This window comes from Silene latifolia, chromosome 2 (assembly GCF_048544455.1).
Source record: "Silene latifolia isolate original U9 population chromosome 2, ASM4854445v1, whole genome shotgun sequence".
NCBI classification, from domain to species: Eukaryota; Viridiplantae; Streptophyta; class Magnoliopsida; order Caryophyllales; family Caryophyllaceae; genus Silene; species Silene latifolia.
Genome location: NC_133527.1, coordinates 196882149 through 196909136, shown reverse-complemented (window position 1 = coordinate 196909136; position 26988 = coordinate 196882149). Strand labels below are relative to the sequence as shown.

Below are 26988 nucleotides of genomic sequence, written 5' to 3'. Positions count from 1 at the left end.
GCTTTATCTTTATTTTGATTCTAACCCGACCTATGAAACCCGACCCCTCAGGTTGTCACAAGTCTCAAGTCTCGACGACACGTATGACGGGTCTACCCAAAAGTCCAAAACCCATGAGTCCATGACCACCAAGTAGACAACCCTACGATCCGATTCTCCAAACTCCCAAAACAAACCCTCGGCTTGAACTCAAAGAACCCAAAACTGTGAAAACTAGGGCTGAGCAAAACCGGATATCCGATCCAGATTTTAAAACCGGCTCAGATATCTGAATTTAAAATTATCATTTTTCCTGATCCACACCCGATCCGAATAATTCGGATATCCGAAAATCTGGAATCCGAAAAATCGGAGATCCAGATTTCGGAAACCGGATTCGATCCAGATTTAAATTTACTGTAAAAATTACGCCGGGGCTGGTGGTATTGGGCTATTGGCAGACTAAAACTAAAAGCAATTTTGGTCCATTTCGCATTTTGCAACCCACTAAAAAAGATAGCGTCTTCGATCGTATAAATTATAAGTCTTGATCGCATAAATTACAAGTCTCGATCGCATAAATTACAAGTCTTAATTTCATAAATTACAAGTCTTTATTACAAATTTCAAAACTAGTCTAAAAACCGCATAAACTAAACATAAAGTTTTCTTTTTTTTATATATATAATTTTTTAAAATTCGGATCAGATTCGGATATCCGGTTTTAAGAAAATCACAATCCACATCCGATCCAGTTTATTCGGAAAAAACCGGATCGGATATCCAATTTAAATGGTATCCATATATTCGGATTTTTTTATTCGGATTTCGGATCGGATTCGGAAAAAAAATCGGATCGAATATTTTTTGCTCAGCCCTAGTGAAAACGCCTTTCGATAACAAGATTTACAACAATGGCGAATGTATGTTGCAAAGCACGAGTAGCCCTACAATCCTGCAGTACCAAAAACGCCGTCGCTTCCAAATTATTTGGCCTCAAATCTCCATCAATAGGGAGTAAATCTTCAAAGTTACCTGGTTTTACTACCTCTAGTAACCCTAATTCAACCCCTAATATCTCTCCTCAGAGGTTATTCTCATCATCTAGGTAATTTATTCAATAAATTTTTAATCTTTATGTTTTAATTTATTTCTATTGCTTTTTTTAAGATTGCCCAATTTGGTTTTAATGCTGTAATTTGCTTTTATTACTGCAGTAATAAGATGGGTTTGTTCCAATTGATTGAAAATGTTGGATCTGGGTAAATGTTGGATTAGGGATTTATTGTTTAGCTTAGGATGATGTGATGATTGCAGTTACGTTGGTAGTAACAATGTTTGCTCTTCTTTTTACTGTGAAGTCGTAAGTATTCGATGATGATTTCGACACAATTGTTTTAATGGTAAATTAAACCAGATACCCGTCTTAAACAATAAAACGGGTCAAATAGGGGGATGAAACAATAAGCTGATTGCATAGGGGATGACAAACTCTGTCCCATCTACCTATATGGGGTAGTATTCGACCCGTTTTACACTTAAGACGTATATGACCGTCTTAAGAGAGACCAACTGATTGAAAATAGCCTCGCATTGTTTGTTGATAATGGGGAGAAAGCTGTGTACATTTCACCCCCTAGCTCGCTATTTTACGGAGCCATTAAGGCACAGGGTAATGTTATTGTACTAAAATAAGTGTTATTGAATATTAGTGTTGCCCATCAAAATAATTATTAGTGGAGTAATTATTAGCAGCAGCCAGCAAGTGTAGCAACTATGTTAATTTCTTTTAGGGTATGTTTGGATTGAGATATTTCCAATGGAGCCAAAGACTCATTACTCTTTGGTTATGGATTATAATGGAATAAATCAAAATCGCTCACTAAAGTGGCTGCCCTTCTTTCTTTTGTAAAGTAGCGGTCCTTCGATGCAGTTCTCGACGCAATTTTCATCTTGGGTAATTCGGAAACAGCCTCTTTGTGTTGCTAACACAAGGGTAAGGCTGCCTACATCCGACCCCCCTTACCCCGCAATTTGTGGGAGCCATTGAGGCACTGGGGTAATGTTGTTGTTGTTGTTATGTTTGGATTGAGTGATTTGGAGGGAAAAGAAAGGTAGGGAGAGTAAGGGGATTTAAAATCCCTTGTTTGGATAGCAAATAAGAGTGGAGGGAAATGGAGGGGGAGAGATTAGAGGGATCCATTTTCCCTCCTCCAAGGCAAATCAAAATCTCTCCACAATAGACGAGATTTGGGAGGAAATTGTATCCAAGCACCCACTCCCCTTCCTTTACCTCCCTTTCTCTTCCCTCCTTCCCCCTCCCCTCCATTTTCGCTATCCAAACACACCCTTAATCTACAATTTTTTTCTGCTACATTGCCAAAGTTAGAGCCATGTTTTGTAGCTATTGATTTATGTACATATGAGAGATTAGTTCATGTATCAAGCATGTTTTATTTGTTGATTGAATGATAAAATGGGAATGTAGGCTTCCGACATAGTCAATCGAAAACCACCTCTCAATATTTTGTTGATAATGGGGTAAACTTGAGTATATTCCATCACTGATCTTGCTATTTGTGGGAGCCCTTAAGGCACAGAGTAATGTTGTTGTACTAAAATAAGGGTTATTGAATATTAGTGTTGCCAATCAAAATTATTATTAGTGGAGTAATTTATAGTAGCAATCATAGCTACTATGTCAATTTCTTATAGTCTATAGTCTATACAATCTTTTCTACTATGCTGCCTAAGTTAGAGCCATGTTTTGCAGTGTGATTAATGTACACATGAGAGATTAGTATGAGTATTAAGCATGTTTTATTTGCTGACTGAATGATGATGGGAATGTAGGCTTCCTGTGGAGTTGGCTGGCGCGCAATCTCTGATGCCTTTACACAGTGCCACTGCATCTGCCTTGTTCACTTCCTTGCTATCAGTTCATGCTCAGAGCTGGGGTTCCCTTTCTGAAGGTATATGTTTGTTCTAGCTTTTGCATTACTCTACCGACTATGATCAGAAGAAATGTATCTTTGAAAGCTTAATTTTTGTTGTTATGAGTACTTTAGTTATATGATTGTTTAGTTAGCTTAATTCATATATGATTATATGAATGAGAATGATTATGTTGCTCTTCCTGCTCTGAGCTCAGCAGAAAATGAAGCTAGATAAATGTTTTTTCATTTTCTCTCTAAATGTGTTCGGTGTTACCTCCTAACAAGGCGTGACAACTCCTACTGTTTAACTAGAATCTCGTTAGTTCTACATGTATTCCATAAGCTCCGCTTATACAGACCTCTGAGATTCAGTATATTTCTGATGTTGGAATTTGGCTGTAACATCCAAACTTATCGCTGTCTTTGTGTAGGATGTATTGGACTATAATTTCATCTGTGTCACAGACTCACAGTCTTTATAGATTAAATATATTACTAACGACTCAACATACTGGATACTGTAGCAATGTGGCTTATTACATATTAGGGCTATACCGTATAAATACGTGTCTTTACTCTCTTATTTCGAATTGTAAACGTTTAGGTACACGTGATAAATGGTTCGTGCATCAAGCTTGGGTTGATATGTTGTAGGATTTCTTTCCTTGTGTTTTCCCTTTAGGTATGCCGTTTAAGCTGCTTTCATGCTTTGTATATCGGTTGTTAGTCACCAAAGTAAACAATTTAAAGTATACAGTGTATCGTGTCTTTTGGCTAGAAGTACTCTGAATTAGTACTGATTGGAACCTACGAGGATTTTTCCAAGCTTATATGCTTCTTCACTTCAGTCTGTTCCGGACCTAGGAATTCTCTCTCTCTCTCAGTAGCTGGTCCCCAAAGTTTTATGCTAAACTTGGTGCTAAGAAATCAAATCAGTCGGTTTTTCAAATCAAGAAGCTGTGGTTTTGGTGGTTGTTAAAACACGAAATGCCTCTCACTTCAAATGTTCTATTTTAGCTGTTCTTCCCACTCGTTGAATAAAAATTGCTTAATGAAATACTATATCTCTTCTCAGTTTAAAGAATCTGTTCGGTTTGACCTAGCTCACATATTGCTATTTGACAGGAACCATACTGGATGATTCTTAATTATACGAAATATTGCTTTCCAACTATTCCAAGTACGCTTCTTTCAGTTCCATACAAACTCTTATTCATAGGAGTATACAGCGTTGCACGCTGCCCTCATAATTTATTTGAACTCTACCTTTTCCATGCGTAGCTCAATTGTTCCTTTGTGGCCTGTTGTTTGGTAGGCTAGTGAAGTATTGATGTAGAATTAGGGAGTCCTGCAGCTTAAGTGATTCAGAGTGAGACGAGGTGCATCCTCACTGTTAGTCATGCATAACACGTCTCCCTCCCCTGTTGCTCGTTATTTCTTGCCAAATAAAAAATCAAGGTTTTTCTGCGTAAAAAGAGCCGTAATCACAGTTTTGAGCCCATTTCTTACCCGATTAACATTTTCAAATGGAGGTGACTGACTACTTATACACTGCATGAAAGTACTTTTTTTTTTTTTTTTTTGAAATTTGAACACTTTCCCGATTTCTTTTGTTGATTTCGTATATTTAAGTGGATTCGGTCAAATTACTGCCTGACTCCATGTATTAACAGGTTTTGCTACCCCACAATAACGAGGCCTTCAACTGCGTCAAGGCGGGAGATGCTGGATTCATGATAGTTGGATAAGTTCTTCAAACTGTAAGAAGAAATTGCTAGTTAGTCCGTATTTTATATTTCGAGGTTTGAACTTATGTCAATGTTTCCAAAACTTCTACTAACAGTTAATTATTTTTGGTGCATTACTAACAGTTAATTATCGAAAGGTAATATAGCACTCAAGTAGAATTTATGTTCTATTTTGGTTGTAATTTCTTTTATATACTGTATGTTGTTTTCCTCACTTCAATAACATTTTAGAGGGAATACATGATTCTACTACATTCATGTCACTGTGTGTGCATCAAATTCTTTCACGTGATGTTAGCCTATGTCCTTTTACCTGACTGGAGCTGGAAATATTAATGCCACAGTCTCACTTTCTATTGACGGATCGGGTCGGGTTTCAGCCCTAAAATAACGGGTAATTTCGGATCGCGGGTCAAGATTTACGTGTCTTTGACCCTAAAAAACTGGGTCGGATCGGGTCGGGTTTACAAGTCAAGTCATATGTTTTGACGGGTCTTATTACGAGGTACTCCTATTATCTTACTTCAATTGGTCTTCTGTGAGACGGTTCTACTCTAATATAATGTAAAACGGATTTATAAACAGAAAATATAGTACGTAGTATCAAAACTTTAAAAACCATTTTACACCAAAAGAAACAACATAACATCATGCACAACTACATTCTTAATTGCGTATCGTGAATGTAGAAACCTAAAATAAAAGATAATGGTACATTACTACATTGGTACATTTTGGGTTGGCAATGGTCCGGGCCGAATTCACGGGATGAGCCCCGAGCACGACACAAGGAGGGGGGGGGGGGGGGGGGCGATGGATCAGTAACCGAGCATGGCTAGTTAGACTGTTAGTGCTAGGGCTAAAGCAGGGCAACGTGCGAGACTTATGCAACCTTTTTTGGATTGGGTCGACGGGCTTGACTAGGGCAAGACCGAGAGGAGAGCGACAATGATCCAGCCCCGATCCAAGGGCGGGCTAGCCCGTGCCGGGTAGTGGACCACTAAAAACTAGCCCAATGTGACAGGCTGAGCGGGATAAGCCAAGTTGCCTCGTTATATTAGACCCCTCTAACTATATCCCACACATTAGTTTTAGCGACCGCTCATAATTTAAAAAACAATTACTTAACAAACTTAATTTTATTCGACTACAATGCATAATAAAAAAATGGCTTTATTTTTATTTTGATTCTAACCCGACCTATCAAACCCGAACCCTCGGTTATCACTTGTCTCAAGTCTCAAGTCTCAAGTCTCGACGACACGTATGACGGGTCTACCCAATACCCATGGGCCATGACCAAGTAGACTAGACAACCCTACGATCCGATTCTCCAATGTCCAAACTCCCAAAACAAAACCTCGGCAAAACTGTGAAAACGCCTTTAGGTAACAAGATTTACAACAATGGCGAATGTATGTTGCAGAGCACGAGTAGCCCTACAATCCTGCAGTACCAAAAACGCCGTCGCTTCCAAATTATTTGGCCCCAAATCTCCATCAATAGGAAGTAAATCTTCTAAATTGCCAGGTTTTACTACCTCTAGTAACCCTAATTCAACCCCTAATATCTCTCCTCAGAGGTTATTCTCATCATCTAGGTAATTTTTTCCATAAATTTCAATCTTTATAGTTTAATTTATTTCTATTGCTTTTTAAAGATTGCCCAATTTGATTTTACATCTGTAATTTGCTTTTATTACTGCAGTAATAAGATGGGTTTGTTCCGATTGATTTGATAATGTTGGATCTTGATTAGATTGATTGAGTAATAATTGGGTAAATGTTGGATTAGGGATTTATTGGTTAGTTTAGGATGATGTGATGATATTTTCGACAAAATTTGTCAGCGTCAATTGAAAACCACAAATAGAGGGATGAGAGCAGCCTATATAGGGTAGTATTTGACCCATTTTACACTTAAGACGGATATGACCGTCTTAAGAGAGACCAACTGATTGAAAACAGCCTCTCATTGTTTGTTGATAATGGGGGTAAAGCTGCGTACATTTCACCCACTAGCTCGCTATTTTACGGAGCCCTTAAGGCACGGGGTAATGTTAATGTACTAAAATAAGAGTTATTGAATATTAGTGTTGCCCATCAAAATAATTATTAGTGGAGTAATTATTAGCAGCAGCCAGCAAGTGTAGCAACTATGTTAATTTCTTTTAGGGTATGTTAGGATTGAGATATTTCCAATGGAGCCAAAGACTCATTACTCTTTGGTTATGGATTATAATGAAATAAATCAAAATGGCTCACTAAAGTGGTTGCACTTCTTTCTTTTGTGAAGTAGCGGTCCTTCGATGCAGTTCTCGATGCAATTTTCATCTTGGGTCATTCGGAAACAGCCTCTTTGTGTTGCTAACACAAGGGTAAGGCTGTGTACATCCGACCCCCCCATACCCCGCAATTTGTGGGAGCTATTGAGGCACTGGGGTAATGTTGTTGTTGTTGTTGTTGTTGTTATGTTTGGATTGAGTGATTTGGAGGGAAAAGAAAGGTAGGGAGAGTAAGGGGATTTAAAATCCCTTGTTTGAATAGCAAATAAGGGTGGAGGGAAATGGAGGGGGAGAGATTGGAGGGATCCATTTTCCCTCCTCCAAGGCAAATCAAAATCTCTCCACAATAGACGAGATTTGGGAGGAAATTGTATCCAAGCACCCACTCCCCTTCCTTTACCTCCCTTTACCTCCCTTTCTCTTCCCTCCTTCCCCCTCCCCTCCATTTTCGCTATCCAAACACACCCTAAATCTACAATTTTTTTTTCTGCTACATTGCCAAAGTTAGAGCCATGTTTTGTAGCTATTGATTTATGTACATATGAGAGATTAGTTCATGTATCAAGCATGTTTTATTTGTCGATTGAATGATAAAATGGGAATGTAGGCTTCCGACATAGTCAATCGATAACCACCTCTCAATATTTTGTTGATAATGGGGTAAACTTGAGTATATTCCATCACTGACCTTGCTATTTGTGGGAGCCCTTAAGGCACAGAGTAATGTTGTTGTACTAAAATAAGAGTTATTGAATATTAGTGTTGCCAATCAAAATTATTATTAGTGGAGTAATTTATAGTAGCAATCATAGCTACTATGTCAATTTCTTATAGTCTATAGTCTATACAATCTTTTCTATGCTGCCTAAGTTAGAGCCATGTTTTGCAGTGTGATTAATGTACACATGAGAGATTAGTATGAGTATTAAGCATGTTTTATTTGCTGACTGAATGATGATGGGAATGTAGGCTTCCTGTGGAGTTGGCTGGCGCGCAATCTCTGATGCCTTTACACAGTGCCACTGCATCTGCCTTGTTCACTTCCTTGCTATCAGTTCATGCTCAGAGCTGGGGTTCCCTTTCTGAAGGTATATGTTTGTTCTAGCTTTTGCATTACTCTACCGACTATGATCAGAAGAAATGTATGTTTGAAAGCTTAATTTTTGTTGTTATGAGTACTTTAGTTATATGATTGTTTAGTTCAGGGTTACCTAATTCGCTCGTCCCCCCTCCGAATTGCGAATTAATTCGAACGAATTAATTCGCAATTCATTTTCATCTTAATTCGTCCCAATTCGCGAATTATTCGTTGAGATGAGCGAATTATATGATTATATGCCAAAAACCAAAAAAAATCAGGAAAAATTGAAGTATTGACAAGATACCTGGTTATTTTGAAGTTTGAACTTTGAAGCCAAGCACAATGATTTGATTCACTATTGTAGATTTGTAGATTTAGCTTTAATTTGATTTTGATTTTTGACAGGAAGATGATTTTTTTTTAGCTTTGTTGATATAAAAGGATAATCCTTTTGCGAATTGGATTTGACGAATTACCGAATTTTAAAATAATGTAATTCGCGAGCGAATTGAATTCGCTAAATTGAGCGAATCGCGAATTAGAATTAAGAAAGCGAATTGAACGAATTGCGAATCCGGTAACCCTGGTTTAGTTAGCTTAATTCATATATGATTATATGAATGAGAATGATCATGTTGCTCTTCCTTCTCTGAGCTCAGCAGAAAATGAAGCTAGATAAATGTTTTCTCATTTTCTCTCTAAATGTGTTCGGTGTTACCTCCTAACAAGGCGTGACAACTCCTACTGTTTAATTAGAATCTCGTTAGTTCTACATGTATTCCATAAGCTTCGCGTATACAGACCTCTGAGATTCAGTATATTTCTGATGTTGGAATTTGGCTGTAACATCCAAACTTATCGCTGTCTTTGTGTAGGATGTGTTGGACTATAATTTCACCTGTGTCACAGACTCACAGTCTTTTTAGATTAAATATATTACTAACGACTCAACATGCTGGATACTGTAGCAATGTGGCTTATTACATATTAGAGCTATACCATATATACGTGTCTTTACTCTCTTATTTCGAATTCTAAACGTTTAGGTACACGTGATAAATGATTCGTGCATCAAGCTTGGGTTGATATGTTGTAGGATTTCTTTCCTTGTGTTTTCCCTTTAGGTATGCCGTTTAAGCTGCTTTCATGCTTTGTATATCGGTTGTTAGTCACCAAAGTAAACAATTTAAAGTATACAGTGTATCGTGTCTTTTGGCTAGAAGTACTCTGAATTAGTACTGATTGGAACCTACGAGGATTTTTCCAAGCTTATATGCTTCTTCACTTCAGTCTGTTCCGGACCTAGGAATTCTCTCCCTCAGTAGCTGGCCCCCTAAGTTTTATGCTAAACTGGGTGCTAAGAAATCAAATCAGTCGGTTTTTCAAATCAAGAAGCTGTGGTTTTGGTGGTTGTTAAAACACGAAATGCCTCTCACTTCAAATGTTCTATTTTAGCTGTTCTTCCCACTCGTTGAATAAAAATTGCTTAATGAAATACTATATCTCTTCTCAGTTTAAAGAATCTGTTCGGTTTGACCTAGCTCACATATTGCTATTTGACAGGAACCATACTGGATGATTCTTAATTATACGAAATATTGCTTTCCAACTATTCCAAGTACGCTTCTTTCAGTTCCATACAAACTCTTATTCATAGGAGTATGCAGCGTTGCGCGCTGCCCTCATAATTTATTTGAACTCTACCTTTTCCATGCGGAGCTCAATTGTTCCTTTGTGGCCTGTTGTTTGGTAGGCTAGTGAAGTATTGATGTAGAATTAGGGAGTCCTGCAGCTTAAGTGATTCAGAGTGAGACGAGGTGCATCCTCACTGTTAGTCATGCATAACACGTCTCCCTCCCCTGTTGCTCGTTATTTCTTGCCAAATAAAAAATCAAGGTTTTTCTGCGTAAAAAGAGCCGTAATCACAGTTTTGAGCCCATTTCTTACCCGATTAACATTTTCAAATGGAGGTGACTGACTACTTATACACTGCATGAAAGTACTTTTTTTTTTTTTTTTTGAAATTTGAACACTTTCCCGATTTCTTTTGTTGATTTCGTATATTTAAGTGGATTCGGTCAAATTACTGCCTGACTCCATGTATTAACAGGTTTTGCTACCCCACTATAACGAGGCCTTCAACTGTGTCAAGGCGGGAGATGCTGGATTCCTGATAGTTGGATAAGTTCTTCAAACTGTAAGAAGAAATTGCTAGTTAGTCCGTATTTTATATTTCGAGGTTTGAACTTCTGTCGATGTTTCCAAAACTTGTACTAACAGTTAATTATCGAAAGGTAATATAGCACTTAAGTAGAATTTATGTTCTATTTTGGTTGTAATTTCTTTTATACAGTATGTTTCCTCACTTTCATGAACATTTTAGAGGGAATACATGATTCTACTACATTCATGTCTGATACGAATTTGCGGAAGCGGTTTAATAGAAAATAAAATAAAAGAATATTTGCCTTGAATTCTTATGTCGAATTCAAGTCAATGGGATATTTGCTATTGTTAGACCTATAACAATAACAATAGGGACCAAACTCAAGACCTATTGAGATCGGACAAGTTAATATTCAAAGACGCGTTTGAACAATTAACGGAAAAATGCCAACAAGCAATTTGTGATTTTTGATTAAACTTCTGAATGAAATAATCCAATGTAAGAAGGCTATAAATAGCCAAGCACCTAAGACGTTTAGGAGCTACAAACAAATGAAAAGCTAGCTAATTAAGGACACCTATTAATGCTAAACTAAGACTCCTTATTGAAGCATTAAAAGAGGAAACTAAAGAGCTACATTAAGACTTCCTTTATTAGCTAAGATAGTAAAGTTGTAGATGATAATTTGTAAATTTGTCACACATTATCTATCGACGGTCCACTGCAAGTTAATAAGCAAATGAACCATCGAAGAATCTTCGACCCTTACCCATTAGCATAGTCAACCGTATCAATGTCACTAGTGTGCATCAAATTCTTTCACGTGATGTTAGCCTATGTCCTTTTACCTGACTGGAGCTGGAAATATTAATGCCACAGTCTCACTTTCTAGTGCTATGCAATTAAATTCATAAATTAAACACACTACCTTATCGAATTATACCAGACTATCTTCGTAACTACATATGAGGAACTACATAGACACGGTAAATTGGCAAGAGGAGATAATTTCGAGTTGAAACTAATTAAACACATACTATACCATGTAAAAATGATGCCTTATAATGGTCTATACAAGACTACAACCCTTCTATTATAAACAAAAACAAATTCTTATGTATTACACTTGTAAGTGTGAAACGGATCAAAACACCTCATAAACACAGTTAATAATGAGCATTGATTAGCAATGGAGATCTTATGAGACATAAAAATGGAACTGCTGAATAACAAAAAAAAATATCAATTCTCATGATTCTTTATAGCGCTTCAAAAGGAAGAATATAGTTAATTTCTGAAAAATAAAATAAAAAATATTGACTTTTTACAAAAAATAAATTTGGAAAAAAAATAATCTTCAAAATAAAAGGGAAAAGAAATAAAGATCGTGACCTCAAGAGATCCAATTAATCACAATTCACCGCCAAACATGTGACCGTTGCCCAACGTTACTATTTTTTAAAAAAATACCTCACGCTCGCTTTTCCCTTCCAACACTTTACCGTTACTACTAACCTCAGCTACCTCTCCACTCCCCAACAAAAATCACCCTTTTCTTTATTTCTCATCCGCCATTAACAAACACCAACCACTTTTAATCTCCTCCCAACAATTCGTCATCAATCAAACACTTACAGTTTTAATCTTTACTTTGTTTTTGTTTCTGGTTTAATTAATTACCCAATTACCCAATTTAATCCTTAAAAGTGACCAAATTTAGTGAAAATTTGATCAAATTTGGTTAACTTTTGGGTGATTAAGGCGGGATTAGTCGAAAAATAGCGAAAAGATGGCGACTTTAGCACCCGGGGTTTTAGTAAAGTTGTTAGAAGGGATGAGTACAGGTGTGAAACCAACTGGTGAACATAGGAAAACACTTCTTCAAGTAACTGACATTGTTCCGGCCGAGCTCGACGAGAAAAGCTTGTGGCCTAAACAAGGGTTTTATATTAAGGTTTCGGATTCTTCGCATTCGATTTATGTTAGTTTACCTTATGAACAAGATGATCTTGTTTTAAGCAATAAAATGCAGCTTGGTCAGTATATTTATATTGAAAAATTGGAACCCGGTTCACCTGTTCCGGTTGCTAAAGGTGCTAAACCGATTCCCGGTCGGCATCCGTTAATGGGTACTCCTGAACCGTTGATGGGGTTAAGAAAGAAGGGAGAAAATATTCAAAATAATGGTAATGCTGCAGCAACTCCTAGAAGAGGGTCTTGGGAATTGAATAATATGGATGGGATCGGTTCACCGTCTATGAAATTAAAACCGGTTCCTTTGGATTTTGATCAGTGTACTCCAATGAAGGAGAAGGGTAGTTTAGTAAAGTTTAATCCGCCTCCGATGTCGCCTATGATGAGAATTAAGATGAATAAGGATTGTGGGAGTTCTGGTGTTAGGGCTTCTGTTGGTGGTGGACTATTACTGTCTTCTAAGATGGAGGTAAAAGGTGAAAGTCCTGGTTGGCTTCGGAAAAGTTGCGTTACGCCTACGATTTTACAGTTTGCTAGGAGTAAGAGTGTGTCTGAAAGAGGGCCTAGGGTTTCTGCCACTCCTTTGAATTCATCTGTAGGTACATTTTTCCTTACAAGTTTTTCGTCTGATGATTCATGTTTGCCGTCTCCAAATCATTGGCCTTGCTTTATGTGCTTGTGTTTATGTTTCACCCCCCTTTTGTTTTTCACTTTTTCTTTTCTGTTTTTCGCATTTTTGAGGTGTGTGTTCACCCATAGACGTTTCTAAAGCATGATTCAGGTCAGCCGACCCCAAATCCCAAATCATTCTGTGCTTGTGTTTATGTTAAGATTCGGCCTTGCTTTTAAATCGATTGTATCAAAATCACCTCCTATGTTACTCAGACTCGTCTACTCGTATCCGGGAAAATACGTATCAGAGTATCTGATACGGCTAATTTGTGCGAAAATTTCAATATTTTGGTCTAAAATGAAGTATCAAAGTGTCGTATCGTATTCAACAGAATACGTGATACGGAATACAACAACTAAATGAAGTATCGGAGTAACAAAGATCAGCTCTCACTGAATTTAGGAGCTAAGCTAGCTGAAATACGCATATGATGTCTTTTTTTTTTTTTGGCAACAATAAAGAAAGTTTCCTTACACAGTGCGGAGCTGACTATCTGAGCCAGACTTTATTATTACATTATTTGAAAAAGAAATTAAACTGAATGGGGTTAGCAAATAGAAAAGGCTTCTTGAGGGGACGATCATTATCTATACTGTCGTATGTAGGTTTATCGAACTTCTGAGAATCATTATCTATACTGTGCAGGTGAAGAAGAGTTCTACGCCGCCACCAAGTCTAAAGCGGGCAGAAGGATGGGTCAATGTAGCAGACAATGTGCAAAATTCCGCGAGTTCAAAGGCGGGTACTCCACAACCACAATCGAAGTCTAGTAATCCGACCTTTAATTCGACTAGCACACATCTATCAGTGAATTTACCAGGAAAACTTGGTCTTTTAACCAGGGTAAGCTTGTGTTTACTGTTTACCATCTGTTATTTCAATTTTTCCTGTTAAGTGAGATTTGATCAGTCTAATGATGTTTCGTTATTGTTTTCGTGTGATTAGGAAGCTGTCCAACAAAGAGAAACAGCACAAAAAATTGCCCTTCAGGCATTACGACAGTCTACCGCTACAGACAATGTTGTACGCTGTCTTAAGTAAGACTCTACGTATTTTCATGGCGGTTTAATTCTCGAGATTATATTAATTAATGTATTTCTGTGGTGAGAAAAGACTAAAGTATAAGCATTTGTTGTGTAGGATGTTTGCGAACTTGAGCAAGTCGGCAAAGCCAGATGCTCCTGCAACCTGTTTTGATCAGTTCCTAGAGTTTCACACCCAAATTCAGCAGGCAATGACCGACATGGTCTCAATTCAAGCCGCGACATCAGCAAACGAAATCAAACCTGAGACCAAAGAAGATAGCTCAATCCTACATGAGATAGGACCAAATTCTATGGATCGGTTCCAAGACACAGAACCCAACAATACATCCAAGAGAAGATTAGCCCTGTACAAGTCCATTGCATCATTTTCTACAAGTAATGGAAGGGTACTGAGATCGCAAGCCAAGGCATCGGGAAAAGTTCATCCTAACGAATGTAATAATAATGGTGGCACCGAGAATGATGAAAACAAACAGCCTGGTGTCGGGTCAGGTTGTTTGAGCAATATGGTGAAATTGTGTCGGGAGATAGAGACAGAAGCCGGGAATTGGTTCATGGAATTCATAGAAAAGGCGCTTGAGACGGGGATGAGAAAGTCGAAAGACAAGGCAGATGTTGATGTTAGGAAAGTGCCACAAAGTCTTATACTTAAGGTCATGAATTGGGTTCAAGTCGAGCAAAGTGATTCTAATAAACGACCAGTTCATCCTAAGGCCGCGCATATTGGAAGGAAATTGAGAATTAAAGTGAAGAACCCTTGATTTATTTTAGTAGATTATTATTGTTTTTATTTATTAGGATGATTGTTAGAATATGTTTGTATGATCAAAGCCATGCCATAGTCAGTCATTCATAGGTCATGTAGAGTGATTGCTAGGAACTCGGGTATTTGTGTAATCAGCCGTGAGTCGATTTTATTAGTTTTGAGTGAAGGTTTATTTGTGTATTAGCTCAAAAACAGTTTATGCGGCTTGCATCTTCTCAATAACAATTTGGATTGGTTATGAGTGAAGATTTATTTGTGAATCAGCTCAATTACAATTTACGCGGCATGTATTAGCTCAATAACAATTTACGCTGCTTGGAGGTATTTGGTTTATACTCCACGCCTTGAGATCAATTCACATTAGTGATTTTACATTCTTACGGTTATCAAGAGAATGAAATCGAATATGAAGAAACATTGTGGTTCTAGATTTGCTCCAATGCATTTTTTTCGGGATATTTCTCAATCCAGTTACACTAGCATTTGAAATCATGCTTGTACTCCAGAATCGAAACCATTTTTTTTCTTCTAGTTTGACAAGCTTTTTTTACATTGAACATCGTACGAAGCAGCTTACACCTTACGACCAGGGGCGAGGCCACTATAGGCTTTGGTGTAGCAGTCGCTACACCAAAGGCAAAAAAATCGGTTAAAATTTCGTGATTTACTACACCAATATTTACTTCTTTCATACTAATTATCTATACATTTTACCTTGAGTATATATTTTGCTTCACCGAAATCGAAATCCTGGACTCGCCTCTGCTTACGGTCATTGTTTAATTTATGTTTAATTAAATGTTTCGAGTTCAATTTTCCTAAAATTATCGACATTTATATCGATAATATGTTGCTATATACTCGTAAAACATTAATATTAATATCATTGTGCTATATACTCGTAAAACATTAATATTAATATCATTGTCCTATAAGATTTAACCAAATGAGTTTGGTGTGGTGGTTGCTCACCTCATCCCTTAACCATGAGGTCATGGATTCGATCCCTATCCATGGGAATGTACCAAACTCTTTGATCAACCGTTTCCTCTTCATGAGAGTACTCGCGGCGAGGTAATGATACACAGTTATCGACATTGGACACCTCGATTTACCAAAAAAAAAAAGAAAATTGTCCTATCAGATTTTTAGGAAATACGGAAATGTATACTATAAATACGGGTCAAATTTCAACTACCAAAATACGGTTACACGCCTATCGTTCCTCCTCCTCCCCCCAAATTAATCAAAATCAAAATCAAAATTAGGGTTTATCATTATCTCTCTAAATCAATAAAAACTCCATGGATCTAATTCAATCCTACTCCCCAACTTCCAACTCTGATTCCGATTCCGACTCCGACTCCGAAACCCGAATAATCAAACTCCCTACCAAATCCGCCGCCCCAAAAGTCGACGACACCGCTCTCTCTCTAATCTCATCCGACCCGACTTTCTCATCCGGATCCCCAGCCACACCGCTGGACCCAACCCAACATATCGTCTCCTACGACCCAACCTACGACCAACTGTGGGCCCCAATATACGGTCCAGCCCACCCGTTTGCGAAAAACGGGTTAGCTCAAGGTCTTCGTAATCATAAACTCGGCTCCGTCGAAGACGCCGCTTTCGCTTCGCTGCACTTTGTCGGCGATCTCAATTCGCTTGAGACGAACCGCGGCGTCTCCGTCCACAAACGACGCCGTTTATTAAATAAGAGGGAAATCGATGAAGATGATGCAAATGATGAGGATAAGGATAATCCTGCTACTGACACGTGGCTGTCGAGGAACAGGAAAAGTCCGTGGGCGGGGAAGAAGGATAATGTAGGTCAGGAGGAGTTGACGGAGGAGCAGAAGAAGTATGCGGAGGAACATGCTAAGAAGAAGGCGGAGGAAAGAGGGGAGAAAGTCGAAAAAGGCGAGGTTTTCGAGGAAAAGAGTAAGTTTCATGGGAAAGAAGAGAGGGATTATCAAGGAAGGTCATGGATTAAGCCGCCAAAGGATAAGAAACCGGATATGGAACAATGTTATATTCCGAAACGATTGGAACATACTTGGATTGGACATACGAAAGGTGTGAGTGCGATACGGTTTTTTCCGAAGTTTGGTAATTTGATTTTGTCCGCTGGGATGGATAGTAAGGTGAAGATATGGGATGTGTATAATTCTAGGAAGTGTATGAGGACGTATATAGGGCATTCAAAGGCGGTACGAGATATTTGTTTTTCAAATGATGGGAGTAAGTTTTTGAGTGCAGGGTTTGATAAGAATATTAAGTATTGGGATACTGAGACGGGGAAGGTGATATCGACTTTTTCGACAGGGAAGATTCCGTATGTTGTTAAATTAAATCCGGATGATGATAATCAGAATGTTTTGTTAGCGGGGATGAGTGATAACAAGATTGTACAATGGGATATGAATAGTAGGGAGATTACTCAGGTGTATGATCAGCATTTAGGGGCAGTGAATACCATTACATTTGTCGATGATAATCGTCGTTTTGTGACATCTAGTGATGATAAGAGTCTTAGGGTTTGGGAGTTTGGGATACCTGTTGTTATAAAGTATATTAGTGAGCCTTATATGCATTCGATGCCGTCTATTGCAGTTCATCCTGATAATAATTGGTTGGCTGCTCAGAGTTTGGATAATCAAATTTTGGTATATAGTACTAGAGATAGGTTTCAGCTTAATAAGAAGAAGAGGTTTGCTGGACATATCGCGGCTGGGTATGCTTGTCAGGTTAATTTTTCGCCTGATGGACAGTTTGTTATGTCGGGAGATGGTGAGGGGAAAATGTGGTATTGGGATTGGAAGACTTGTAAGGTTTCTAGGAAGATTAAGTGTCATGAAGGTGTTTGCATTGGATGTGAATGGCATCCATTGGAAACTAGCAAGGTCGCGACTTGTGGTTGGGACGGTTTAATCAAGTTCTGGTAAGTGGAGTGTATACTTACTTGTTTGGTTAATCTGTTTGTGTTTACTCTTGTTTTAGGTTATTTTGGTAATTACATTCAAGTGATTCAACCAACCCCAATCCTTTTACCCATTAGCATTTTAGGAGGATCCTTGTGTTAAATTGATTGATTGCCAGTATGTTTATGCTAGTATGACTTGGTCATCTGGTATTGATAGATAATGGGTTTTTCTATATAGTACCCTTGTGTTTTTTCGAATTCTACGTGGTACCCCTCGGTTTTCAAAAATATCACTGGTCATCTGGTATTGATAGATAATTTATGTTGATGTTGCTTTTTAGTGTTAGTCCGTCTATTCTTGCCTAGGTTTAGGTGGTACCCAGCGTCCAGCGACTAGCTTATGATTTGTAGTGATTAAGCGGTGTTTGTAAAACTAGGCTGATTTGTGTGTTTTAGAGCCAAAATTAGTTGGGAAGTGGGAAACACAGCGTATGTAGTAGACTAGTAGTTGATGCAATTATAATTAGTAGTATCACATAGTATGTGAATGTATTTGATGGTCCCTTTGTTAAGGATGTGCCTAGTCTGTAAAGGTATGGTCGTATCTGCTTTGTCAGAGTCCCAACTTTCCACACCAGTTACACCACCACTCACCTTCCCTTAACCTCTTGAACACTACAACCCTCCCACCGCCACTCACCTTCATAACCACCTCACCTACGACATGACCGACGATCACCAACCTGACGACACCTTACACCTATGACGTCGATCTTCTCCCTTAACCGCGATGATGCCATCCTCCACTTTTAAAATCCAATCCCCACCCACAAAAACCCCTAGGATTTTTGTGGGTGGGGGAGGGGATTTCTTGGGTGGTGGGGATTGGGTTTTCGTGAACAGGAGGCTTTTTTTGAGTCATTGGGAGGTGGTTTTCAGGTGGTTGAAGAATATTTCGGGTAGGTTGTGGTGGTTTTGGGGGGGTGGGTAAGGGTTTCAGGTGGGGCCATGGGGGGCTGAGTTAAGCAGATCGGGGTTGGAGAGTAAATATCGCTCGCGATATAGAGGCGCTGGACGCTGGTAGTGGTGGAAAGGGCGGTCCACACGGCGATAAAGAAGGTGGCAGTGGGTGAAGGGTGGGGTGGGGAGGATATGGACTGGTGTGTGACTGTGGAGTGAATGGACAAGGTGAGTAAAGACGGATAGAACTGTCAAATTACACACATTATTGACTTTTCTTAAAGTGGACCATAGTCAATGTGCTATGAATTGAGTGAATGGGAGGGAGTAGCTTTTTATTAGGTAATTTGTTTTGACACTGAGGTAAGGCGGAAGCCTTTGTGGTCACATTGTTGTATTTAAAAATTTTATTTTTCATTTGGCGTGTGTAGTTAAATTAACTGGCTTGTTACATTTCTCAGTGACAAAAAGTTTCATCTAGTGTCATTTCCTAGTCTAAAACTTGCTTATAGTAAATATAAGTGATGTCTTACAGAGTAGCTATCAGCCTATCATGCAACACATGCCATTTTCTTTTGCTGAAATGTATTAATCGTTTTAATCTTTTCTCTCGATTTAAATTTTAAGTTTTTATAAAAAAAATCCGGAATTCGATTTTAAAACCTCTAAGTTTACCTTGACTTTCCATTACATTTTCGTTCTCCCTTTTTGTTTTTCATTTTCCCTTTTCTATTCGCATTTTGAGGCGTGCGTTCACCCATGGACGGTTCGAAAGGATGATTCATGTCAGCCGACCCCAAATCATTTTGGGATTAAGGCTCTGATGTTGTTGTTGTTGTTGTATTAATCGAAAGACGAACGTCATATTAATACGTAACAATTTAAACTTGAAGGTTAACACTTCCACACATATTGAGCCATAACTAGCCTCGAGTGCTTACACCTATCTTGATCATTGGTTTCCTGTTTGTGGATTGGTTTCTTCATTTTGATATTCTATAAAGTTGTCTTCTTAACTGATGTGTTTGCCTAGAAGTTTTGGGGATCCGATTAGGCTGATGACCTCTTATTTACCTTCTGTTGGAAGCTTTTTTGACGTTTGTATTTAAATTGACTCGGTTGGAATCTTCATAGAGTATTATACATGTTTGAGGACAAGAGGTTCTTGTGGTATTGTTACTAGTTGAGGCCTGCTCGCCTAGTGCTCGGGATAGAAGGTAACTGTTATGCCAAAGTATCTATGAATTTGAACTTTTGATCGTCTTTTGACGTTACTAATTCATTATCCAGATAAATAGATGGTATTTACAAGACTACAAGTCAGGTGTGATAACCTTGAATCATAGCCCCCCAGCTATGATGAATTTGTGATTTTATGTTTTAATCGTCTTTTGTGGGTAGTAATTTATTATTCAGATAGTTAGACGGTCTCTACGTGTCGGGTGTAATAAGCCTGAGTCATAGCTATGCCGAATTTGTGAATTTATGTTTTAATCGTCTTTTGTGGATACTAATTCACTTCTTGATTGTCGTGAAACTAATCTTTGTCATCTACATCATTCAGGGACTAGAGACTTTAAAAGCTCGATGATTGTCCGCTTCTCACCTCAACCAAGACTTGTAAAATCTGCCAAGCATCGATGGTTCTGGCATTGAGCTATACAACATGGGAAGATTAGCATATTAAGTTTGCAAAACTATTGTGTAAATTTAAGCAGAATGTTCAGTTTTGCATCCTTCTAGTGTTTGACGTAGTTCACGTAGAACAGTTTAAGATAAAAAGGCTTGTGCTGTTCTGTAGCACGTGTCCGGGATCACATAGAAAGTTACCCCATTAAGTGTATCGCATACCGCTACCCCCAAATGTCCTCCGTTACTCTTCGCATACCGTCACCCCCAAATGTCCACCGTTGCTCCTCAAATTTTGTTTGGCCTCTTTACCTGATCCCAGTAACCTTCAGTGTGATTTTCGGAGAATTTTGTTCCGGGACTCTAGAATCTCGAAAGTCGTGTATTATATACACTTCAATTTGATCAGTTCAGGAGGTCGTACCGGGCCACATTAATCTATTTTTCACGATTATCCGAGATCCCATGAATGTTGGTTCATAACATACAACCACCCCCAAATGTCCTCCGTTATTTCTCAAATTTTGTTTGGCCGCTTTACCTGATCCGAGGAACATTTTGTGTGATTTTCGGAGAATTTGGTTCCAGTACCCTCGAATCTCGTAAATCGTGCATTATACATTTCAACTCGAGCCGTTCAGGAGGTAGTAGCGGAACACTTTTCCTTTTCTCCCGGTTTTTTAACCACGTGTCCGAGGTTCTTTCAGGAATTAACGAATTCGATTTCAAGCCCAAATAACGAGTATTAATCCATTTTTCACGATTATCTGAGGTTCAACGAATGCGAGTTTATCGCATACCGCTACCCCCAAATGTACTCCGTTGCTCCTAAAATTTTGTTTGGCCGCTTAACCGCTTTACCTGATCCGAGTAACCTTCTGTGTGATTTTCGGAGAATTTTGTTCCGGGACTCTAGAATCCCGAAAATCGTGTATTGGTCGTACCGGACCCTGTTTCTTTTTCTCCCGGTTTTTTATCACGCGTCCGAGCTCATTTCAGAAGTTAACCTATTCGATTTCAGCTCGGGTAACGAGTATTAATACATTTTTCACGATTATCCGAGGTTCGACGAAAGCTAGTTTATGGCATATCGGCACCCCCAAATGTCTTCCGTTGCTTCTCAAATTTTGCGTGGCCGCTTTATCTGACCCGAGGAACTTTCTGCGTGATTGCCGGAGAATTTTGATCCCCGAAAAACCATGTATTATACACTTCAATTTCAGCCGTTCAGAAGGTCGGACCGGACCATGTTTCTTTTTCTCCCGGTTTTTTTTATCATGCGTCCGAGCTCATTTCAGGAGTTAACCTATTCGATTTCAGCCTCGGATAACGAGTATTAATACATTTTTCACGATTATCCGAGGTTCGACGAATGCTGGTTTATGGCATACCGGCACCCCCAAATGTCTTCCGTTGCTACTAAAATTTTGCGTGGCCGCTTTATCTGACCCGAGGAACTTTCTGCGTGAATTCATGAGAATTTCGATCCGGAATCCCGAAAAACCGTGTATTATGCAATTAATTTCAGCCGTCCGGAAGGTCGGACCGGACCCTGTTTCTTTTTCTCCCGGTTTTTTTATCACGCGTCCGAGCTCATTTCAGGAGTTAAGCTATTTGATTTTAGCCTCGGATAACGATTATTAATACATTTTTCACGATTATCCGAGGTTCGACGTATGCTGGTTTATGGCATACCGGAACCCCCGAATGTCTTTCGTTGCTGCTAAAATTTTGCGTGGCCGCTTTATCTGACCCCGAAGAATTTTCTGCGTGATTTCCGGAGAATTTTGATCCGGGACTCCCGGAATCACGAAAAACCGTGTATATACACTTCAATTTCAGCCGTTCGGAAGGTCGTACCGGACCCTATTTATTTTTCTCCCGGGTTTTTATCACGCGTCCGAGCTCATTTCAGGAGTTAACCTATTCGATTTCAGCCTCGGATAACGAGTATTAATACATTTTTCACGATTATCCGAGGTTTGACGAATGCTGGTTTTGGCATGCCGGCACCCCCAAATGTCTTCCGTTGATACTCAACTTTTGCGTGTCCGCTTTATTTGACCCGAGGAACTTTCTGCGTGGTTTAATGAGATTTTTTATCCGGGACCCCGGAATCCCGAAAAATAGTGTATATACAATTCAATTTCAGCCGTTCGGAAGGTCGTACTGCACCCTGTTTCATTTTCTCCAGATTTTTTTATCACGCGTTCGAGCTCATTTCAGGAGTTATCCTATTCGATTTCAGCCTTAGATAACGAGTATTAATACATTTTTCACGATTATCCGAGGTTCGACAAATGCTGGTTTGTGGCATACCGACACTCCCCAATATCTTCCGTTGCTACTCAAATTTTGTGTGGCCGCTTTATCTGAACCGGGGAATTTTCTGCGCGAATTCAATAGAATTTTGATCCGGGACCCCGGAATTCTGAAAAACCGTGTATTTATACACTTATAATTTCAGCTGTTCGGAAGGTCGTACCGGGCCATGTTTCTTTTTCTCCTGATTTTTTTATCACGCGTCCGAGCCCATTTTAGGAGTTAACCAATTCGATTTCAGCTCAGATAACGAGTATTAATACATTTTTCACGATTATCCAAGTTTCGACGAATGCTGGTTTATGGCATATCGGCACTCCCAAATGTCTTCCGTTGCTTCGCAAATTTTGCGTGGCCGCTTTATTTGACCCGAGGAACTTTCTGCGTGATTTCATGAGAATTTTGATCCGGGACCCCGGAATCTCGAAAAATAGTGTATATACAATTCAATTCCAGCCGTTCTGAAGGTCGTACAGTACTGCACCCTGTTTCTTTTTCTCCCGATTTATTTATCACGCGTTCGAGCTCATTTCAGGAGTTATCCTATTCGATTTCAGCCTCAGATAACGAGTATTAATACATTTTTCACGATTATCCGAGGTTCGACGAATGCTGGTTTGTGGCATACCGACACTCCCCAATATCTTCCGTTGCTACTCAAATTTTGTGTGGCCGCTTTATCTGAACCGAGGAATTTTCTGCGTGATTTCAATAGAAGTTTGATCCGGGACCCCGGAATCCTGAAAAACCGTGTATTTATACACTTCAATTTCAGCCGTTCGGACGGTCGTACCGGACCATGTTTCTTTTTCACCTGATTTTTTATCACGCGTCCGAGCTCATTTCAGGAGTTAACCTATTCGATTTCAGCTCAGATAACGAGTATTAATACATTTTTCACGATTATCCAAGGTTCGACGAATGCTGGTTTATGGCATATCGGCACCCCCAAATGCCTTCCGTTGCTTCTCAAATTTTGCGTGGCCGCTTTATCTGACCCGAGGAACTTTTTGCCTGATTGCCGGAGAATTTTGATCCGGGACCCCGGAATCCCGAAAAACCATGTATTATACACTTCAATTTCAGCCGTTCGGAAGGTCGGACCGGACCCTGTTTCTTTTTCTCCTGGTTTTTTATCACGAGTCCGATTTCATTTCAGGAGTTAAGCTATTCGATTTTAGCCTCGGATAACGATTATTAATACATTTTTCACGATTATCCCAGGTTCGACGTATGCTGGTTTGTGGCATACCGGAACCCCCAAATGTCTTTCGTTGCTGCTAAAATTTTGCGTAGCCACTTTATCTGACTCGAGGAACTTTCTGCGAAAAACCGTGTATTATACACTTCAATTTCAGCCGTTCGGAAGGTCGTACATAGCCCTGTTTCTTTTTCTCTCGAGGTTCGACGTATGTTGGTTTATGGCATACCGAAACCCCCAAATGTCTTCCGTTGCTACTCAAATTTTACGTAGCCGCCTTATCTGACCCGAGGAACTTTCTGTGTGATTTACGGAAAATTTTGATCTGGGACTCCGGAATCCCGAAAAACCGTGTATTATACTATTATACACTTCATTTTCAGCCGTTCGGAAGGTCGGACCGGACCCTGTATCTTTTTCCCCCGATTTTTTTATCACGCGTCCGAGCTCATTTCAGGAGTTAACCGATTCGATTTCAGCCTCGGATAATGAGTATTAATTCATTTTTCCGATTATCTAAGGTTCGACGAATGCTGGTTTACGGCATATCGGTACCCCCAAATGTCTTCCGTTACCACTGGAATTTTGCGTGGCCGCTTTATTTGACCCGATGAACTTTCTGCGTGATTTCCGGAGAATTTTGATCCGGGACCCCTGAATCCCGCAAATTCGTGTATTATACAGTTCAATTTCAGCCGTTCGGAAGGTCGTACCGAACCCTGTTTCTTTTTCTCCCGGTTTTTTTATCACGCGCCCGAGCTCATTTCACGAGTTAACCTATTCGATTTCACACTCGGATAACGAGTATTAATACATTTTTCACGATTATCCGAGTTTCGACAAATGCTGGTTTATGGCATACCGTCACACCCAAATGTCTTCCGTTGCTACTAAAATATTGCGTGGCCGCTATATCTGACCCGAGGAACTTTCTGCGTGATTTCCGGAGAATTTTGATCCGGGACCCCGAAATCCCGAAAAACCGTGTATACACTTCAATTTCAACCGTTCAGAAAGTCGGACCGAACCCTGTTTCTTTTTCTCCCGGTTTTTTTATCACGTGTCCGAGCTCATTTCAGAAGTTAACTTTTTTGATTTCAGCTCTGATAACGAGTATTATTACATTTTTCACGATTATCCGAGGTTCGACGAATGCTGGTTTATGGCATATCGGCACCCCCAAATGTCTTCCGTTGCTTCTCAAATTTTGCGTGGCCGCTTTATCTGACCTGAGGAACTTTCTGTGTGATTGCCAGAGAATTTTGATGCGGGACCCCGGAATCCCGAAAAACCATGTATTATACACTTCAATTTCAGCCGTTCGAAAGGTCGGACCGGACCCTGTTTCTTTTTCACCCGGTTTTTTTATCACGCGTCCGAGCTCATTTCAGGTGTTAACCTATTCGATTTCAGCCTCGGATAACGAGTATTAATACATTTTTCACGATTATCCGAGGTTCGACGAATGCTGGTTTATGGCATACCGGCACCCTCAAATGTCTTCCGTTGCTACTAAAATTTTGCGTGACCGCTTTTTCTCACCCGAGGAACTTTTTGCGGGAATTCAAGAGAATTTTGATCCGGGACCCCGAAATCCCGAAAAACCGTGTATTATGCACTTAATTTCAGCTGTTCGGAAGGTCGGACCGGACCCTGTTTCTTTTTCTCCCGGTCTTTTTATCACACGTCCGAGCTCATTTCAGGAGTTAAGCTATTCGATTTTAGCCTCGGATAACGATTATTAATACATTTTTCACGATTATCCCAGGTTCGACGTATGCTGGTTTGTGGCATACCGGAACCCCCAAATATATTTTTATGCTGCTAAAATTTTGCGCAGCCACTTTATCTGACTCGAGGAACTTTCTGCGAAAAACCGTGTATTATACACTTCAATTTCAGCCGTTCGGAAGGTCGTACATATCCCTGTTTCTTTTTCTCCCGAGGTTCGACGTATGTTGGTTTATGGCATACCGAAACCCCCAAATTTCTTCCGTTGCTACTCAAATTTTACGTAGCCGCCTAATCTGACCCGAGAAACTTTCTGTGTGATTTACGGAAAATTTCGATCCGGGACCCCGGAATCCCGAAAAACCGTGTATTATACACTTCATTTTCAGCCGTTCGGAAGGTCGGACCGGACCCTGTATCTTTTTCCCCCGATTTTTTTATCACGCGTCCGAGCTCATTTCAGGAGTTAACCGATTCGATTTCAGCCTCGGATAATGAGTATTAATTCAATTTTCCGATTATCTAAGGTTCGACGAATGGTGGTTTACGGCATATCGGTACCCCCAAATGTCTTCCGTTACCACTGGAATTTTGCGTGGCCGCTTTATTTGACCCGATGAACTTTCTGCGTGATTTCCGGAGAATTTTGATCCGGGACCCCTGAATCCCGCAAATTCGTGTATTATACAGTTCAATTTCAGCCGTTCGGAAGGTCGTACCGAACCCTGATTCTTTTTCTCCTGGTTTTTTTATCACGCGCCCGAGCTCATTTCAGGAGTTAACCTATTCGATTTCACACTCGGATAACGAGTATTAATACATTTTCACGATTATCCGAGTTTCGACAAATGCTGGTTTTTGGCATACAATCACACCCAAATGTCTTCCGTTCCTACTAAAATATTGCGTGGCCGCTTTATTTGACCCGAGGAACTTTCTGCGTGATTTCCGGAGAATTTTGATCCGGGACCCCGGAATCCCGAAAAACCGTGTATACACTTCAATTTCAACCGTTCAGAAAGTCGGACCGAACCCTGTTTCTTTTTCTCCCGGTTTTTTTTATCACGTGTCCGAGCTCATTTCAGGAGTTAACTTTTTTGATTTCAGCTCTGATAACGAGTATTATTACATTTTTCACGATTATCCGAGTTTCGACGAATGCTGGTTTATGGCATATCGGCACCCCTAAATGTCTTCCGTTGCTTCTCAAATTTTGCGTGGCCGCTTTATCTGACCCGAGGAACTTTCTGCGTGATTGCCGGAGAATTTTGATGCGGGAGCCCGGAATCCCGAAAAACCATGTATTATACACTTCAATTTCAGCCGTTCGAAAGGTCGGACCGGACCCTGTTTCTTTTTCACCCGGTTTTTTTTTATCACGCGTCCGAGCTCATTTCAGGAGTTAACCTATTCGATTTCAGCCTCGGATAACGAGTATTAATACATTTTTCACGATTATCCGAGGTTCGACGAATGCTGGTTTATGGCATACCGGCACCCTCAAATGTCTTCCGTTGCTACTAAAATTTTGCGTGACCGCTTTATCTGACCCGAGGAACTTTTTGCGG

The 26988-nt window shown here is 39.6% G+C and overlaps 4 protein-coding genes across 12 annotated transcripts; all 4 read left to right on the top strand.

Moving 5' to 3' along the window:
* Positions 1–798: 798 nt before the first annotated feature.
* LOC141644281 (uncharacterized) lies at positions 799–4926 on the top strand. Of its 5 annotated transcripts, XR_012543987.1 has the most exons (5): positions 838–1087; positions 2833–2951; positions 3520–3597; positions 4041–4095; positions 4589–4926. XR_012543987.1 is itself a non-coding variant. In XM_074453771.1 (4 exons), exons 1-3 carry the CDS (start codon positions 894–896, stop codon positions 3567–3569), a joined length of 363 nt encoding a protein of 120 aa, XP_074309872.1. In that variant the 5' UTR covers positions 799–893; the 3' UTR covers positions 3570–3597; positions 4589–4926. The 5 variants fall into 5 exon arrangements, 4 of the variants coding, with proteins under 4 accessions (XP_074309872.1, XP_074309871.1, XP_074309873.1 ...); XM_074453771.1 differs by lacking the exon at positions 4041–4095 and having other exon boundaries at positions 799–1087; XM_074453770.1 differs by lacking the exon at positions 4041–4095 and having other exon boundaries at positions 837–1087; positions 3520–3565; positions 4589–4845.
* Positions 4927–5999: 1073 nt separating this feature from the next.
* On the top strand, positions 6000–10447 carry LOC141644280 (uncharacterized). Of its 5 annotated transcripts, XR_012543985.1 has the most exons (5): positions 6000–6263; positions 7917–8035; positions 9075–9152; positions 9592–9646; positions 10139–10396. XR_012543985.1 is itself a non-coding variant. In XM_074453767.1 (4 exons), the coding sequence occupies exons 1-3, from the start codon at positions 6070–6072 to the stop codon at positions 9612–9614; spliced, it is 336 nt and encodes a 111-aa protein (XP_074309868.1). In that variant the 5' UTR covers positions 6000–6069; the 3' UTR covers positions 9615–9646; positions 10139–10447. The 5 variants fall into 5 exon arrangements, 3 of the variants coding, with proteins under 3 accessions (XP_074309868.1, XP_074309870.1, XP_074309869.1); XR_012543986.1 differs by lacking the exon at positions 9592–9646 and having other exon boundaries at positions 10139–10447; XM_074453767.1 differs by lacking the exon at positions 9075–9152 and having other exon boundaries at positions 10139–10447.
* Positions 10448–11707: 1260 nt separating this feature from the next.
* LOC141644279 (uncharacterized) lies at positions 11708–14900 on the top strand. Its single transcript, XM_074453766.1, has 4 exons — positions 11708–12764; positions 13488–13685; positions 13788–13879; positions 13983–14900. Exons 1-4 carry the CDS (start codon positions 11985–11987, stop codon positions 14647–14649), a joined length of 1737 nt encoding a protein of 578 aa, XP_074309867.1. The 5' UTR covers positions 11708–11984; the 3' UTR covers positions 14650–14900.
* Positions 14901–15856: 956 nt separating this feature from the next.
* Positions 15857–20601, top strand: LOC141644275 (uncharacterized). Its single transcript, XM_074453762.1, has 2 exons — positions 15857–17595; positions 20102–20601. The coding sequence occupies exons 1-2, from the start codon at positions 15959–15961 to the stop codon at positions 20106–20108; spliced, it is 1644 nt and encodes a 547-aa protein (XP_074309863.1). The 5' UTR covers positions 15857–15958; the 3' UTR covers positions 20109–20601.
* Positions 20602–26988: the final 6387 nt, after the last annotated feature.

Bases quoted from the DNA above. Each gene is read 5' to 3' on its own strand.
- LOC141644275 (XM_074453762.1), top strand. From the start codon at position 15,959: ATGGATCTAATTCAATCCTACTCCCCAACTTCCAACTCTGATTCCGAT.
- LOC141644279 (XM_074453766.1), top strand. From the start codon at position 11,985: ATGGCGACTTTAGCACCCGGGGTTTTAGTAAAGTTGTTAGAAGGGATG. The intron at 13,686-13,787 runs GTAAGCTTGTGT...TCGTGTGATTAG, and splicing joins AACTTGGTCTTTTAACCAGG to GAAGCTGTCCAACAAAGAGA. The intron at 13,880-13,982 runs GTAAGACTCTAC...TTTGTTGTGTAG, and splicing joins AATGTTGTACGCTGTCTTAA to GATGTTTGCGAACTTGAGCA.
- LOC141644280 (XM_074453767.1), top strand. From the start codon at position 6,070: ATGGCGAATGTATGTTGCAGAGCACGAGTAGCCCTACAATCCTGCAGT. The intron at 6,264-7,916 runs GTAATTTTTTCC...ATGGGAATGTAG, and splicing joins AGGTTATTCTCATCATCTAG to GCTTCCTGTGGAGTTGGCTG. The intron at 8,036-9,591 runs GTATATGTTTGT...GCTATTTGACAG, and splicing joins CTGGGGTTCCCTTTCTGAAG to GAACCATACTGGATGATTCT.
- LOC141644281 (XM_074453770.1), top strand. From the start codon at position 894: ATGGCGAATGTATGTTGCAAAGCACGAGTAGCCCTACAATCCTGCAGT. The intron at 1,088-2,832 runs GTAATTTATTCA...ATGGGAATGTAG, and splicing joins AGGTTATTCTCATCATCTAG to GCTTCCTGTGGAGTTGGCTG. The intron at 2,952-3,519 runs GTATATGTTTGT...GTAAACGTTTAG, and splicing joins CTGGGGTTCCCTTTCTGAAG to GTACACGTGATAAATGGTTC.